Here is an 18,297-nt window from a genome sequence, read left to right on the forward strand (position 1 = left end):
CAACTTGGTGTATGCAGCTTTTTTGGAGGAGGAGACTTCATTTCAGGGTTAGAGTGGGAAGCTGCATCTTTGTGACGCTGCCCAGAGCGTGGCAGGTACAGGGCAGTGCTTTGCAGGGTGGGCAGGAGGAGGCTCCAGACACCTGTGTGTGATTTGCCCCTGAAAAGGGTTAAGGATACTTGTCCTGGTCAGTCTGTTGTAAGACCATTCAGACAGCTTTCAGACATCCTCTAACCGCTGTTTTCTGGTGCAGGGAGATTTGCAGGAGCATAAGATATTCTTGTTTCCTAAAGGTTTTCCTCCACCTGCTGAGGTATTGTCCTCTGATGTTAGATGGTTACTGTGGAAATAAATGACAGCATAGTCCGGGGAACCAGCTTCCTGTGAGAGATCAATAAGCTAGAGCAAATGACATCTCAGGCAGTTATGTTTCCCCCCTGTTTGTTACATGGAAAACAAGGAGGTGGATGGATGATGAGGAAGTGATAAATACTTCTGTTTCTCTCTATCCAAGGAAGTACGTGCTTTCTAAGCCGAATGCCTGTCAGTTCCTCTAGACTTCAGAAGAGTTATCAGTAATCCCCCTAATGACGTAAAGGGAATTCAAGTCAGGGAGTTGGTAATTTCCCACTAGTTACATCATATCTAGAGTTCCACTTATTTCCATTTCATTTGCTGGTTTTGGGACCAGTTAGCTTGTAGAATACCTTAAAAGGAGCTGGAAGAGATGCTGTCAGCTCACTCTGCGAGATAACTGGGACTCCTGCGAGTACACCATCCACCAGCGCCTCCGGCTCTCAGCCCTTCCTTGTTATCCGCCCCTCACTGGGTGCCTCTGTCATGGCCTGCAGGGAGCCAGGTGATCCTGTGCCCCCCTAATTTGGGGAATCCACCACAGCCCCAGATGATGGGGGCATGAAAGGCAGCACCCAGGAGCCTTGCCAAAGCCCGGACCAGTTATTGTGGGGGCTTTTACACGTGAGGTATCTCTTCCTCAGAAGGAAGGAGCCTTCCCTGTTCCAGGGGTGATTATTTGGGTAGATTGCTGCAAAACACATGAGAGGAGGTAAAACGGGTGGTGTGTTTTCATCTAGGTTGTGTCAGTGCTGTAGTCCTCAGAAAGAATGCAACCAAGTGAAGGTCCTAAGGTAAAGCTTGTGTCCTAAATAGCTGCTTTTGACATAGTTCATAAATTAAGGAAGTTAAATTGTAAGTGCTTTAACTACCAGAAAAAAAGCCTCCAGAGTAAATATTAAGCTCTGTAGTTAAAAGGAAACTTCAAAATGTTTTAAAGCCTACATAAATTAAAGTCTATTTTGTGTGTCATGCACATCGGAACAACTATTATCATCAGAAGTAAAGCAAAAAATACGTTGCGGATGACAACGTTTTTCATTGTCAATGTACTGGTGCACTACTCAACATGTGGTGGATCACCTTAAAGGGATTAGCAGCCAATTCACTTCTTTGCTGGAAGGTTGAGCAAGGGGACTGCGGTGCTGAGTGGATTTGCTGTCACTTTTTCAGGAATTAGGCTGCTCTTGTGACAGGAGCATGTTTGAACCCTTAGATAATTTCTGAAAGAATCAGCTGTGCAAGGGCAGTGCTTTAGGAGGTATAGTATAGCCCATGTTGTATATACACATTTGTGCAGCGGTGGGCTCTTTCTCAATACTTGCTTAAATAAAAAGACCTGAACTAAAACAGATGTCGGGGGCAAGTCCTGCTCTGACAAGACGGAGCAGTACAACAGAGTTGCAAATGTTGCAAACTGCTGTGGTTTATGGCTGAGCAGAGGAGCTCAACGCTGAGTCCTCTCTGGTTAATCTCTGTAGGCATTAGTTAGCACTCAGCAGCTGTACACAGGCCAAGGCCACATAAGAATATTACCCAGGCATCTCCAGTACTGCAGCGTGAGCTAGCAGCAGAATGCAGATGTTGCACATGCAGTCTTTCAAACAAAGACATTTGGGCAACTGTCAGGTTTTACTTCAAAGGCTGTACATCTGCGCAAGACACAATGGCAGAAGGGTTCAGTGTAAAGCTTTCATTTTGGTAATGCCCCTTAAGAGATTGCAGCTCTGCCAGTTGGTACGATTGGTCTCACCTGACAGCTTCACTTCCCCACCGCACACCCCTTGATGGAGCAGCTCAGCAGCACAGGGATGATGCCTGCTCACCAGCCCAGTTCTGCAATGGAGAGTAACATGCAAGACAGTTTCAGTCATTCTTCTGCTGAAATACAGATGCAGCTATTTAATGCTGTGGGAAGAAAAACAGTATTGGGAAAAATTTATGGAAGCAGAATAGGGACCAAAGTGTAACACAAACATTTTTTTTTTTTTTGCAAGTCTTAGGCTTTATTGTCTGCTATTCTATCACGACTCTCTTAGCATCATATATGAGAGCAGGAGCTTCTTTCCTTTAGTGCCTCGCTGTTTAAACTACTGTTCTGTTTAAACCCCAGCATGTGAGATCACTGAAGTATTAAGAGTAGCCTGCAGGGACGTGGCACTCAAAATTATTGGCAGAGGTTAAGTCCTGTCTGCTTTGCAGAAATAGTTCTATTGAAGTCAACAAAATTATTTGTGTGACCAAGGCAAGCGTGATTTGGCTCAGTGGGGAGATGGCTTTTAATAGCAGATGATGCAGCAGCGGCTTAGGAGCCTTTTTCAAGTAACCTGACAATGCCGGCAAATTACTCTGTAGGATGCATGTGTGCATAGACAGGTGTACTCTTAGAGATTACAGCTACCTCGTGCAGAGAGGGGCTTTCTGATGTGATGGCGGGACGAAGTGATGTGTAGAAATGATGTTAGTTAATGCCGTGTTTTGGAAATCTAGGTGCCAGGTCATTGAGTTAAAGGACTGGTGCTGTGTAAAGCAGAGGGTGCAATTCTCGCCAATTATTTCTAGAAACATTATAATCTGTTTATATTCTGGAAGCCCCAGTCATGATGCAAACTGCATTATGCTAAGTGAGTTTATGGAGTACTTCAAAGCAGTTCCGTGTTTAATGATTGCTGGGCTAATCTCTCTTCCACACCCATGTGTGAGGAGCCCCAACTGCATGTTCATATACGTGCAGGAAAATAGCAGTGCTTACAGAGCTGGGTGCCTACGCATGAAGACTGTGTGCCAGTACACAAGTAGCTGTATCTGTGAGGCATTACTCAGAGAAATGACATAAGGAAAACTATTTTGCATGTCGTGTATATTTACATAAACACAAGATGGAGATGGGGATTTGTCAGAGGCTGCCCAATCTTGGGAGAGTTGGTTCAGTGGCGCTTCGCAGTGGGGTAGGTAATGTGTGAGGGGGAAAAACGTCTGACTGCACAGACTGGGTTTCCCATGCAGTCACTAACAATTTTTTCAGTGTGATCTGGAGTTGAAAAGAGGAGCTGAAGAAACAACATAAGCATCAGCAGCTACAGGGGTTAAAAGAGATTTGAATGATTTACAAAAGTAAAGATTCAACAGCAACTTGTGCATCCGGTGTGTATGGGTCAGGCGGGTGCTCAGAACGATTGCCAGCAGTGATGCAGCAGGAGTGGAGATGCCTGGGGTCTCCTCCAAGTGCTGGAGCCACGTGGCCAGCTGCTGGGGCTGGGGTGTGAGGAAGGGACAGGCGGCCCTCAGGCAGGAGGGTGTGAGGCAGAGCCCACTCAGGTGTTTCGGTGTCCTCTGGTGTTGAGAAGCATCACCCAGCAGACCTCAGGGAGTTAGCAGCAGCACTCTCTGAAACAACAATGCTAATTTTTAACAAATCTTGGAAAACTGGGGAGATTCCAAAGGCCTATGGGACCCTCAGGTCATTCCAGTGCTTATAAAGGGCCCCAAGTGTAACCCAGGTTGATTCGATGCTAGTGCCAGGCTGAAAGAGAACACTTTGTTCTTTGGACTCTGTATTCCTTTAAGACTCCAAAGGTTTGAAGGTTAGAAATGTAATTCTTCTTAGTATCGTTTAACCACTGGTAAATTTATCAACTTGTTTTTTTTGTGTTGATAGGCCTATGTGCCTTCATGCTAAAGAGGCAACAGCATCTTGATAATGCACTTGGATTTCTCTTGAATTGTTTGAACCAGTAATGTGTGTCTTTTTGATTAAAAGCAAAATCCAAAAAACTTGTATGCTATTGAATTAGCCTGTCGAGTGGATTTAAAACCTGAGATTTTGAAATAAGTTTGTTAACATGCACATGTGAACAATGAGATCCACTTCTGTCTTCCCCTACCTATTGCTGGCCCAGTGCGAGGACTTGTTGATAGCATTTGCATACGGAAGTGCAAGCGAGTAAGGAGGATGGCAGCTACGAGATGATGTAAATCACCTTTCTTTTCATTCAGCCAGAAGTAATATGAGAAGGAACTAAGAACACCATTTACATGAATAAGGTAAGAAATACTGTAATTGTTATACATTAGCATCCACCAAGCAGGTTTTAGCTCTAGCTTGAACTACTATTTAAAAAATAAAACAAAAAATCTGTTCCAAGCAGTCCATCAAGCGAAGCCAGAAGTGCAAAACAAAATGTGAGCAGAGGGATGCTGGGGTAGAAAAGGAATCACATCCATACCAACCATGTGGAAATGTGAAAGTGTAGGGAGCCGTGCAAGCTGTTCTGTGAGGGGTAGGGGTCCCCTCCTCATGCACAGGGGACTGAATTTTACACCCCTCAGGGCAGCAGTTGGATCACACAGCCTGCAGCAGCACGGGCTGGGGGTTCCCCGTGTGCAACCACTGCTGGCAGCTGGCAGCACAGCAATGGCTGAGCAGGTAAAGATTGCTGCACCTCCCCACTGCAGCTCCAAAGGCGTGCTGATGAACTGATCACTGTTTTGTGAATAAAAGAGCTGTGAAGGGAGTGCAGAAATCCATTATTATTTAGCTCAACAGACTCAGGTTTCCATGGGTTGAAACACTTTGTGTACAAACTCTGGGAAAGGTGTTCAGAAACAGTTCTTTAGTTTAAATGGCCATTTCTGAGCCCCTCCTAGCAATACATACCTCTTTTTTTTTTTTTGAAAGGCAGTATTCTTTCTGCCAGCTTTAATGAAATATTTTCCCATCTTCCCTGTTTCCTCTCTTATGTGAGGGGGTTTCAGCTTGCTGGTGGTGGAGCAAAATGGTCACAAGTTTCTTGTTATTTCTGTAAATCTGCTGGCCTTGCTGGCTGGGAACAATTGGGAGGAGCGTACGTCAGCGTCTGCTCCAGCACAGCTGCGTGTGCCAACTGGCAGAGCAGCAGGGAGGTGCTGGGCTGCTCGTCCCCTCCTGCCGCCGGGTTTTAGTGCTGTATAAGGCCTGGCAGCAGCTGGGGTTCAGCAGCATTAAAACAAGTTTCCAGCACTAAGGGCCAAGCACTGGTAGGGGTGCCGTGGATTCAGTTCGAGCTCAGCGGATGCCTGGCCATCAAGTGAGATCCTTCATTCCCAGGTTCAATGCTGACAACAAAACAAAGCAGAAAAAGAGAGAAGAAAAAACTGGCAGTTTTGCCTGCTCGTGACAGCCACATTGGGCACCAAATACTGATCATCAGCATGCAAATGCTCTGATTCTGTGCCCTCTGCAGGAGCGAAGATTTAGTCAATACCGTTCTAGGAATTCATCAGACAGAACAAGCCACACTGTCCTTGGTGTCATTTTATTAATTGAGCTGGAAATTTACATTAAGAGCATGCAGTCCTCAGTGCTGGTGGACAATGATTGCTTCCAGCTCTTAGCAGTGGCCACAAGGCATTTGCAAAATGTTGCTCTGAGTGATATAAAGTGAGTTGTCAGCTCATGCCGTCCTCTGAGATCAGGAAGCTGATAAATGATGCTTGTGGCTTTCTTTGAGCAGGTGTTAGATCTAATCCAGAAATTGCTGGTTGTCAAGAAATCTCAAAATGAGTAAAACAGTCATTGTATTAACAAGTGATAGGAGACTTGACTCATTATTTCAAGGGTGGTTGCAGATCTTAACACACTGAGCCTACTGAATACCAGCTCTGTTTATGTCAAAGAGAGACAAGTTATTAAAGTACAAAAAGGCTTTCTAGTAAGACACAAACACTTCTGCTATTGCCTCAGAAAGGTACAAATGTTGTGGAAGAGCTCTGAGACCAAAGGTGGAGATGGACTACCTTGTTTGAAGGGAAAAAAAATAGCATGATTAACAAGAAAGATTTTTTTTCTGGTGTTTTGTACTTGTAAGATTGTTTCATGGTACATTTTTTTTTTTTTCCTTTCTGGCCAAAAAAAGAAAAAAAAAAAACACCTCAGTCCTTTGATATCGTCCTAAGCAGTGACTCAGTGTGTGACCATTACAGGCCATCTCATCTCAGAGAGGTTGGGTGAGTCTGAGTGGTGCTGGAAGGGCACAGTGTGGGGTGACAGGAACAGCCCCAGGGAAAGGGCTCACTTCCAAGCAAGTACAGACTTCCCAGGTGAAGGCTCTTCATCCCAGAAAAGAGACTGCAGAAAGTACAGATAGAGCTCTGTAAAACATGAATGAAACGGATTGGAAAGAACCACTTATTTTTGCTCGTAGTAAAGCTAAGGTACGTCAAATGAAGCTGTCGGGTGGCAGGCTCAGAACCAGAAGGTGCATATTTGAAGTAATTAAGCTGTGAAATAGGCCAGCAAAGATGTTTTGATAAGGATGTCAAAAACAGAGCTGGTTCCAAAAAAGCAAAATCACGACACAAACATTTATTGAGAGCCATTAAACACAGAAATACCACTGCTGGCCCAGGGAGACTGTCATAAATACCAAGAACCTTTCCAGAGAGCCTGCACCAGGAGAGTGTCGCTGGCCACCACCTAATGCTCTCCTGCATGTCTCCTGCCTTGGCAGCTGTCAGAGAGAGACTAGCAGGCAGATGGACCCCTTCTATAACCTGCCTCAGCCCTTGTGTTTTGATGATGCGGAGAGTTCCTAGCACCCAAAAAACTTGGTACAACTTCTCTTTATCTTTGGTATTGATTTTTCCTTTCTGAGTGTGTACTGTTGTTAGAGAAGCATGTGCTCTGTTTGTTTGCGAGAGCCTATGCAGACATGAAAAATGAATTTTATCCCTAGGCTTAAGCATCCTGCCCTCGGGGGAAAGGAAGTGTCCTTTTTTCTTGGGAGGCATCCCACTGGCTTCAGGGAGGTGATCTCCTGACTGCTGACTTCAAAGCAAACCAAGCAGTGTGCAGATACTGGAGGCTGAAGGGGATGCATCGGAACAAAATACGTTCTGTAGTTTGCCTTACCAGCTGCATTAGTCCAAATGGTTCGGTCGCTACAGGTGTTTGTTACAAGACCTCAGTTCTAGGAGGTGAGCAGTTCGCGGTTGTTTTTGAACTTGTAAAGAGGAAAGCAGAAATCGCAGTACCAGAGAATCTTGGTATGATGGCTCTTGTTTTAATGCTGCCTTTTTTTTTTTGGCTGCATACCTTATTAGAGGGGAATATTTTCTCCCCTGGTGTGGAGCTGTATTAGTATATTAACAAAAGGCACAAGAGGCCAACAACACACAGATAAGATCATACTGCGCTGTGCTTCCTGGAATGTGGCACGTCAAACAGGGCTTTGTTGGGGTGGTTGAAGAGCTGGTTTCATTCGGATACTCTTTTGACAGAATGCATTGTTTCCAGAGGCCCTGGGAATTATGCCTATAAAATGAATTCAGTGGCTACGTTTAGGAGGATTGATTCAGCACTGGTGCGAGCATTGTCTGGGGTCCTTTAAAGGCCAGACATGAAAGCAGCACGGTAATCCACAAGTGGAATCTCATCTGTCATGCAAGAGCATCTCTCCTGGCATCTCTGCTGGCTGCCTGTTCAGGGAAAGGCGTGAAGGCTGTGTCCCCCCAGACAGGGCAGGTGACGTGCAGGGCACTGGACAGGATCACAGCCCCCAGTTTTGGACTGTTGTGCAGGCACTGCTGCTGAGGCCAGCAGGGCTTCCCAAATGCCACCGGGCTGGCAGGGTTCACTGCAGCCTTCAGGCTCATCTTCAGCTGGGAAGGTGTCTGTCAGGCAGCCCATGGTGGAGCTGACCAGCAGGCCAGCTGCCAGTTGAGAGAAAGCAGGGAAGAAATCTTTGTATTGAACTCAGAGGGGGCTCTCCTCATCCTGGATGGCGTTTTCCAGAGAAATCCTCTCTGTCCTCACAGCCTCTTTCCCTAGGCTCTAAGGTATGCTTGAGGATACTGATGTAGTATATGGAAATACAACACATCTTACTTTCCACGCACAAAGGGGGAAAAATACTTCCTAGTCTCATCTGATACCACACTCAGATGGATTTGAGATTGAGCTTTGGCTCCTTTGGGTGTGAATTTGGTCATGGAGCTGCTTGGAGCTGATGGATTGGTGTGGCGGTGCTGAGCTGCTGCAGCACTGGGCTTGTGATGTGAACACAGGTAGAAATACTCAGGTTCTTCAAGCTGTGAGGGAAAATGGATGATAAAGTGCTGATAAATGAAAAATGAAAATAAAATGAAAATAATATGAAAATAAAATGAAAAATGCTGGCTGAAAACAGACGTAGGGTGCACCTAGCACTGAAGCTGTCGTGGGCCATACAGACATCAGGTTAGTAACTTGTCTTCCAAAGGAATTTACTTGGAGGATTCTGACTTGTCCAAGGCTTTGGTTTCTGTGCCATGCTCAGGTTTAGTGTTGCTTCATATTAAGTATGTAATTCTAGATCTTCACAGCTATTTGTTGTGTCTTTTTGTCTATAAAAATAAAATGAATCATCTTTATCTATTTCAGCAGTGCTTTCTCTATCTTAGCTAATGAGATTTCCTGGCAGATAATTCTTGAATTAGTTATCAGTGTTTAGAAACTCCCGACCGGGGCTGGATACCTGAGAAGATAATGAGAAAGAAAAAAAAAAAAAAAAAAAGAGTGTACTGAAAGATAGGTTAAACAGCTTGGTATATTTGTGCAAAACATGCATAAAATGATCTGGAAAAATGTCAGCACTGCACTGCAAATCATCCTATAGATAAGAAGGGGGTTTGTAACTAGAGTTCACCTTCTATGCAGTTATGCATTACGGCACTGTCATTTAGTATGTAATTATACTCTTTTTGATTAGGAATCTTGCCTTTTCTCACTTTTAGTTATGTTGCTTCCTGTTCCTTCAGTGTCTGCTCTGGTACTAATGATGGTAGAATAAGTAATCTGATGGTACTAGTCAAATTCCTGATGACTTTGGATAAACAAATTAATTTCTCTCTGGCTCCGTCTGATTTACCTGTGAGAGAAGTTTCTCATGAAAGAGCTCTCTTGGAGGGATCACCATGAGACTGCTGCCACCCAGGAGCTGCATGCGGACACATGGAATGGCACGAGACACTGGCCCATGCACAAAACCTCTCAGGTGGTTGGGGACAAGTAAGAGGGGGAACCGTGGTGTGATTTGCTTTGCAGAAAGAACATAAATTACAAGAAAGAACATTAAATTACATAAGGAGATGGTGATGCCTTGTGTCTTGCATGCAAGAGACTTTTTCTTAAATTAAAACCAGAATCTATTAGCATAGGGATGCCAAGAGAAAACAAAGTTATTTTTAAAGCTCCCTTTCATTCAGCGACTATTTTTGAAATGCTAATGGTGGTATATTTGCCTTGTGCTTCTGTATCATAAGCAAAATTTGCAAATGTTTAAATAGTATACTATTTTGACACTTGGCAACTCCAGCTCAAATTCTGCTGACATGTTTTTACGGCTTGTTACTACACGCATCAAAGCTCCAGCCTGGATACTTTGCATCATGAATGCACAGATTGGTCTCTGCAGGCTTTCAGTATGTGAGGCGTCCTGCAGAGCCCAGCAAAGCAGCTCCGTTGTCTCTGCTGCAACGTGCCTGTGGTCTGCAGCTGGAGTTCCAGCAGAGGACTGGTGGACTGTGCCCTGCGGTGTTTTTTTAATTGCGGAGGGCAATTAAAGTCTTGTGCTGAATTTTAGCCTGGAAAAAGACTGATAAAGATGCAGTGATTATTTCAAGAGGTTGTAGCGCTTTGCTGATTCTGGGCTGAGTATGGAAACCTCTCTGAAGTAGAACAGCCTTGGTGTCCATGGACTTGCCCATGCTTTGCAGTGAGCTGGGCTCCCGAGTGGTGACTTCTGCACCAGGAGATGAGAAGTCCTCAAGCAGCAAATTGTTTGTTGCCCATCTCAGTGTATTTGTTGGAAACCTTTCCCTGGAAAACCAGGAAGTTTTAGCTCTCTGTGTGGAGCTGAGCAAACAGGAGATTTGCTCCCATTTCACTATGGAAATGTGAGGCTGCTTCTGGGAAGCACTGAGCTTCAGGAGAGCAAGCAGCGCACTGAATCAAGAGATACTGAGCACAGAAGTACTTCTCTGGGTCAGGCCTTATATAGCCCTGACTTGGAAATTGTGGTGCACTGGTTCTCTTACCTACTGTTGCTGCAGTCTGCTGGTTTTGAGTTTGCATAGCTGAGGTTTCTGTGAATGGCCAGAAAGTGTTGAGAGTGTTCAACACCCTATCAGCCTCTGAACACCGACACAGAAATACATCTTTTCTTGTGAACTCTGTTATGCTAAGTCCCTGTTAATTTTTATGATGTTACCAGCAGCATGGGAGCCTGTCTCACCAGGAAAACTTATAGACAGGCATGAAATAAAGCACTTTGTGTTCTCCCAGCTCTCATGGTCTTTTCCTTCACCAGGGAGCTGAAGTCCTGGGAAGAGGATAAGCAGAAGTGTAGCTAAAAATGATGATGATACAACAACAACAAGTCAATCTCTAGTTCAATTCCATTTTACAAATCAGAGTTACCCTAAGGAATAATTTAGCATAGTCTAATAGCGATAGGAAACTTTCTGTGGGGACCACTTTGCATTGCTGTTTGCAATGAATGGGGTGGGCCTCTCCAGTGTGTGGAGGCAGATCTGGACTAGAGTTTAACCTTGGCCTTGCGACTCCAATATCTGCCCTCTTTGGCTGTTGTTGGGCTCTACCAGCCAATTTGGTACCAGTAATACAGAAAAGTTGGCACACGAAGCTGAGGGATGGCGTGGCGGTGGGGGAGTCACAGAGCAGAGGGGCAGTCTGAGCATTGCAGAGGAGCCAGCCAAGCAGGGCCGTGGTTAGTGAGGTGCTATATAAAGCATTCAGGTTGTCTCCATCCTCTAATGAGCAGCTGCTGAACACATCCTGCCTCTGCCCCGGGGATCTGGGCTGCGAGCTGTTGGTATCCCACCTGTGGATCTTTCAGCTGCCCTTTTGCTGTGGTGGCACCCTAGAACTCTGAAATCTTTTCCCACGTAGTGCCTTTGCACATAAGCAATTGCTGAGCATTTTGCAGGCATGAAAAGCTGAAGCAGGCAAGGGGAGCTGGCTGAGCATTCCTAAGATGGAGGTTAAAAAAAAAAAAAAAAAAAAGCCCAAAGGAGAATTTGCAGTCACTTCATGGAAGCCTGGGAGAGCCTGGCCGTGTAACTGGACCACTGGATGTGGGAAAGGCAGAGGAGTGTTAGTGGGATAAACAGAGGAATGAAGAGAGTCAAGTGCTAGCTGGTGAGTATCTCCTAATGTGTGCAAGATCTAAGGAAGAGGGTGGTACAAACCATGCGATGGGGAGGCAAGGAAAGATAATAAGAAATATCCCAAACCTTGGTTGAGACAAGTGCTCCGTAAAAAAAAAAAACAAAAAAACCCAAAGGTTTCTTATCTTCTTACCTATTTAAAATACGTAATTGTTCAAAATTCACACCACCACTGGAAGGTGAGTCATAAGATAATTGCAGTGGATCCATAGGATAGCTAACATTTTAATATAAGCGAAGGATCCTACCAGCCTTAAAAAATACTGCTTTCCAATACACTGAAACGTACAGCTTGTGCAGTCTGGCCAAATTTACAGCTGTAAAAAGGCCTCTAGGCCTCTGTCGGTACTTCTGTAATCCCACAGGGATGGGGGGAAGGAGCCAGCCTTCAGCACTGTGCTCCCCAGGTGGGCTCCCTGCTGTGAGGGGCTGGGAGCAGCAGGAGGCTCTCGGGGCCGCCTGGCTGGAGAGCTTTTGGCACTAGGAGTTAAATGTGGCTCCCTCTTCTTCTTAGCACAGTAGCACCTGCCTGCTGTGCAGATAGACAGTAACTGAATTACTGCGAGCTCACTTACTGGGAAGGAAGAATAATTAAAAACATTTGTAATGTACGTAATGTAAATACAGAGGCACGTTTGTGGAACAATTTGAGAAATGTGGCTACGCGTATGGGGCTTTATGGAGGTTCTGGAGCCAATCTCTGTTTATAATAAGCTGCAAAGTGAAAAGCTTAGGAAAAGATGAATGTGCAGTGCTTAGCAGCAGGATGCTTTGTCAGTGATTAATGCAACTTATCTAGTTTTACCTCTATGAGGTGCCTGTTACCATGTAGTCCATCTATAATCGTGTTGCCTGTAGCCATTTGGACCCACAACATAAACCATGATAGAACAAACAATTCTGGTGTCCCACTGTTCAGTCGGATTATTAATAAAATGCATATTCATTGTGACAATGAAGCAGGCATTTTCAAGCATTTTATGACTTAAAAAGGCATCTTTTTGGAGGTACAACGTCCTTTTGGACAGTCATTAATCACTGTCAGATTCTCTTGGATGAACTGAGTTCTGGAGTTCACTTCCACCCTCCTGAAGGACACCATTTATTTTTTTCATTCCAAAGCTTGCCTGCATTTTTAACACAGCACGCATCCCTTGCCATCATGTAAGCACAGCAAGCGGCACTGGCCCCGTTCCTGTTGGGTGAGCCTCCAGGAAGCCTTTAGAAGAAGCCCCCAGCGGGGACACAAGAGCCCTCAGGGCCTTTGTGGTGGCTGTGGCTGGAGAAGCTGCCCAGAGTGGACATGCTGGGAGAAAGCTGGGGCCAGGAAGCTGGGCCGGGCTGTTGGGATGTGCAAGCTTGCCTTTATGCAGGAGAAACTGCGCCTTGGTGCTTTTTGGGGGAGTGGCACTGGCAGTGAGGTGGCCGGGGTAGGCTTGGGATGGGAGCAGCTGGCAGCGACAGGAATTGGGAATGGGGATTCCCCAGTTCTGTAAGGGGGTGCCCCACCCTTCCTCATCCCCGCCTGGATGCGGAGGCTTTCTGGTGTTCCTTTTAATTTCGTCCACACCAGTTGTTGGTTGTTAAATACAGAGGAAGCCTGATTTCGCCACTGTTTCTCTTGACGAATTTTTCCAGGTTACAAAAGAATCACTGATTTCTCAAGATTTCTGGCCTTGACCATATAAAAAATAAAACAGCAGCAGGATGTGGAGGACCAGTCCGACTTGGCACTGCCATGTGAAACAAAAGCAGTGATGTTTTTTGCAGGTGTGAAAAAAAAGCTGTGAAGAAAAAGCTGCATGCGTGGTAGGAGCTGACCCCTTTTCTCCTTGCCTGCACCCTTGGATACAGCTCCCTGTGGCTGTACCAGCCTTTAGTGGATGAGGAGAGGAGTCGTGGGTGTCCAGTGGGGTGCTGAGAGCCTGGGGGTGGCAGGACAGGTGCCCACACCTGCGGACACACTGTACATGCCCTGTCCCATGCTGTGCGTGGGCAGCTGGCAACTCCACTGTTGGAGTCCTGCACTAGAGGCACGGCTTGCAGGCTCGCCCTCTGTCTGTCTTGTTCACCCAGGAGCTACATTTTGCATTCTCCTTATTCGACATGGATAATGACAAGGTTTAAACAGCATATCAGATAATTAGTTCTGAATGCATAATTTAATACCACTTCTATGAGTATGGGAAAATGCCTTGCCCTTGCTTAATTTAATAGGTGAAAGGCAATGTATTAAACTCAGCATGGTAGAATACCTGTCTTTGTCTTGGTTGCAGTTCAGATTCATATAAATGTTCTTCAGAGCTCTCCCTGCTGTCATCTGCCAGTTTGCACCGTAGTGGTTGTGACGGGTTTTGCTACAGAAATGCTTCTGTATAAAAGGAATAGCAGATCAAAGCCCTGGTTAGGGCTCACTGGTTCCAGTTACTGCCTGTAGTGGTCTGAATGGAAATAATGACAATAGGTATATCAGCATGCATAATTACAAACAAACAAAACCCGGAACAACAAAACAGCAGGTAATCCTGCATGGTTTGGACACCGTGTCTGGTGGTTGCAGTCTGGCTGTGCCTGGGGCGTTCGTATGGCAGAGCCACCAAGGAGCAGCGTGGTAATAATTGCCTTCCATCACCTCGGAGACTGTGTAGCTCCCTGTACTTTGCTTCAGGACAGAAGTGCTTCAGGACAGAAGTGTCAGTGTTTGTTCAGCAATTAAACACCGTGAGGAAATACTCCTGTGTTTTGTTTCTAAGCTGATTAAAAACGAGGGAGAGAGGCTATTCCCTTCCATTTTTGACACTTCCAGAAATAAGTATAGTTGAAATCTGCATGACTTTCATGTTGCCTCTTTGAGAGCAATAAGAGTGGTGCCTAGGTGTAAGCCCAACTGAGTATGAATTACTTTGCTTTCCAAGCATGGTTTCACACCTCTCCTTTCTAAGGAGATGTGAAGCTGTTATACGATGTAGAGTGTCACTTGTAATTTCAATCCAGGTTGCTTTGTTTTTAGTCCCAAAGGTCTGAATACAGTGGGTCCTCTTGACTGGACTAGCAGTTTAGAGACAGCACAGTTTAATTTGCTTCCATTTGACTCAAAAGCAGCCCTGACCTCAGTGAGAAGAGGATCATGTTCTGTACCGCTTTGCCCTTCAATGGAATAAACACAATATTTACGCACTTACAGACCGTACAAATCCTATCGCTTTTCCTGGTGAATGAATGACATTCAGGTTCTCCGAATTAGGGCCAGAGTAGCTGAAATAGCATTTATTGTATTTGTGAGTGAACTCTGCCTGTCTTCATCAGCTGTAACAAGTTACCATTTACTGCTCTAATCAGCAGTTTTCTTGTTAGGTGTTTTAATCAACACAAGTTAAAAATTATTCTTACTTCCAGCATTCTCTTGATAAACACAGCTCCTAAAACATACAGGAAGCAAGGCTTATAGAGCAGGTTTGGGTTTGGAACATAGGCTGAACTAATGAGTGCAGGAGTTATCATTACCAGACTCATCAGTAGTACTAAAATACCATGTAGACAACTGGCAAAAACCTTTATTTCTAAAGCTTCTTTAAAAACAAACAAACAAAAGTTTTGTAGCTTGGATGTTGTGGGGATTTGTGATTAACAGAGTGATTACAATACTGCAGCAGACTTGGCAGCTAATCTGCTGCTGTGCTGAATTAAAGTTGTCGCTTGACTGTGCTTGTGGGATAGATCTTTTGGGGATGTGCTTTTGCTTTGGGGTGTAGGAAAGACCCCCTTCTATTTTTTTTTTTCTTTTCTTTTTTTGGTGGGACAAATTAATGGAGATCCCATAAATGTTGACATTTTTCTGCACAACAAATTGCAGGCTTCCAGCTCCCTGGTATTTTCTGTGCTTCTGAGCCCAAGGGAGGTATCAGGCATCCCCAGGTGACAGCCCCAGAAGGAGTTATGAGAGGGACCTCCACAGCACTGCCCACTCACTTTGGATTAATTTTTTTTAGTAACAGGGAGATTCTTGTGGATTTTAACCCATAGCTTATTCTCCTTTCACTTGAGCCCTTGAGTGTCCAGCTCTGTCCTCTACCATTGCTGTCTCCTTCCACAGCAATTTTAGGTTCGTTTGCAGATCTGTTAATCTGTTTTTTCATAAAAAAAAAAGAAAAGCTACGTTGTGTTAAGCAGAAAGGAACTTTCTCCTGTTTCATACAGGGTAGTTCTTGTATAGTCTCCATTTTTATCCTGATATTCCAGGCCTGTCTGTGCTGTACCACGCAATGAGGCAAGCAATGTTTAATTATTTCAGTTCTCCCAACTGAAAAGCATGTCCTCTTAATCTCCTTTTAAACACCTCAATGCCTGATGCAACTTTTAATCAGTAAGCTTCGTTCAGCTACTCTTAATCCAACTCAAATGCTTTTGGAGGCTGCAATTTCCCTTAATCTCCATGGGAGATGAACTGATTCCCCTTACTGTTTTCCAGTTGGGTAAACCAAAAAGACAGATTACATTGATCCCCGTGCTCCGCTGAGGGTTTCCCTGGCCCGTCAGAGCAGCAGCCAGGTTGTTGTGGCCCAGGAAGGAATACACGAGCTTGTTCTGTGGTGCCTCCTCAGCCAGCGGCCTCCTCAGCGCCGCCGCCCCTGCAGCGCTTTTACTAGGACATGGTGGTTTTACTCCAATACATTTTGGAAGATGTGCCACTGTAGTACTGAAACACCCAAAATACGGCAGCGTGTGGTGTGGCCCTGCCTTCTGTGGGCACTTACTTGCCGTGAGTAGAGGATAGTTCAGTTAGCGTTGCTCTGGCATCCGGCGGCCTAGTGGGCCTTTAAGGTAACGCTGCCGTTTATTCTGCATTGTTGTGTTGTTTTTGTGGTGGTGGGATTGGCAGCGCACAGGAACCTCATTTGTGCCCATGGTAATAAAGACTTGGTGATATTTACTAAATAAAAACAGTTTGTTTTTTTTTGAATAGAAACAGATCATGAGATTTCACCTGCCGAAGGCGGCGTGTCTGAGGTAAAGTAGCGCCATCACTTCTGCCTCATGGGTCCTGAGCGTCTTGGACTTGCTGAAATCCACAGTGAAGTTTCCTCTGGTTTCAGTAAGGTTGGAGTTTAACCTCAGTACTGATGGAAATTTTTGTGATAATCAAGCGTGTTATCTGTGAGTCATCTTTAAACACTTAAGGTCCAATCTAAGGATGGACCCGTAATGCTGCTTTTGCTGTGGTTGCAGAGAATGACTGGCACAGAACAGTGCTCAGTCCACTCAGCTGTGTTCCAGCTTATTCACCTCGTTGATGTTTTTTTTTTTTTTTAAAGTCAGGCTGGAAGAAAGAATGAGATACCTGTCAATGCAGAATTGCTCAGTGTTAGCTATTTAACAGCACACTTTTGTTTACTGAGTGGCACTATAGAGCGCATTGCTATGAAAAGTGAACTCATTTATATGGTTGCCCTCAGCTGACAGAGGCATTTGTTTCCTTTCAGCAGCTCCCTAGTAGAGGCTGCATGCTCAGCCTCAGTGGCTGGCTGGGACTGCAGATGTCAGCTACTGTCTGCCTCTCAAGCCACAGCTAGCCTTGCGGGTTGCGCTAGGGAGAGGGCTGCCAGCCGGAGCCTCGGTAATGTTAACAGGGGAGGTGCTGTCAAGGAAAGCTTCATAGCAGCCCCCTTTTTGCCTTCTGGAGCCCTTTTAGCCAAACATGTCAGAATTCCTTTGATACACTCCTCTGTAAGGCACTAATAGGTGAGATTGTGTGGGGGTGGCTTTGTGGAGAAACAGACGTGGTTGTTAGATGCATGTTTTAGGGGAGGGTGGCTGCTGCTGGCTGTGAACACAAAGCAAAGCAGCCATTTATTTTCAGAGGATTTCTGGGATAAGTTCAATTGTCAGAGTCACTTAGATGCTTAACATATTTTAAGATATCAATGCTCTGCTTTCAACCTGACAGAGGGAGACAGTTCTTACGGCTTCTGTTGTGTAGTAATGAGTGTGGGTATCAAAGAAGCTTGGGGGCTGCTGTGCTGTGAGGGATGACTCCCACTATTTCAAAACGATGACAAGGAAAAATTAGGAATGCTGAAAGAAGCAAAGAAATGTTGGCAGCCTTTCCTCTACCAGAAATTAGAAACTGGTCCTTGAGCATTTCAGAAATGTCAGTTTCATGTTACAACAAGAATACATTTTTTTTTTCTTTTGCATATGTTGAAAGTCAGATACCTAACCTAAAATGAAATTTGGAAGTAATTTTTTTACTCAAGCATCAATCACCATGCTACCTGAGAGAAGGCGTATGAACTAGGAGGAATGACTTATGCCAGTGCAATCATTTCGATGTATTGGCGAGATGACAGACAAATCTTGAATTGTCCTGCAGTCTTCGGTGTGTGAGTGGGGTCTGAAGTCAAATTCTAATCTTAACTGAAGCATTTTTTAAAACATATTCAAACTTTTGTACAACTTTAGTAAATCACTTAGAAAGGGGGGTTCAGGCATGGAAACATGAAAATTTGGCTCTGTGAATAGAATGCCAGACTTCCTAAGGCTCTGAGCTGCAGATACTGGTTTTAATGTGAACATAAAAGGTGAACTAATATGTGTGGCTCTGGCTTTCCAAATGTGAAAATGGAGCTGAGATGGGTCTCTAGCTCTTCCTCCTGATTTGTTGAAAACAAACAAAACATGAACAGTAATTTCTGTGTTTTTGTTTTGTTTTGTTTTCTCTCCCTAAAGCTTTAATGTTCT

At 44.8% G+C, this 18,297-nt stretch overlaps 1 protein-coding gene across 6 annotated transcripts in view; it reads left to right on the forward strand.

Annotated features, from left to right (window-relative positions):
* Positions 1 to 18,297, forward strand: part of PLCL1 (phospholipase C like 1 (inactive)) — a 184,505-nt gene that overhangs the window by 98,543 nt on the left and 67,665 nt on the right. Inside the window, exon 1 of one of the 6 annotated variants that reach the window (XM_068686610.1) lies at positions 1,110 to 1,148. The exons of 4 other annotated variants lie outside the window; for them this stretch is intronic. In XM_068686610.1, coding sequence (XP_068542711.1) covers positions 1,125 to 1,148 — 24 coding nt within the window. In that variant the 5' untranslated portion in view covers positions 1,110 to 1,124. Of the gene's footprint in view, positions 1 to 1,109; positions 1,149 to 4,374; positions 4,399 to 18,297 lie in introns of those variants that run through there. One more of the 6 variants, XM_068686612.1, reaches the window with a different exon arrangement.

Source organism: Anas acuta, chromosome 6, assembly GCF_963932015.1.
Source record: "Anas acuta chromosome 6, bAnaAcu1.1, whole genome shotgun sequence".
NCBI lineage: Eukaryota > Metazoa > Chordata > Aves > Anseriformes > Anatidae > Anas > Anas acuta.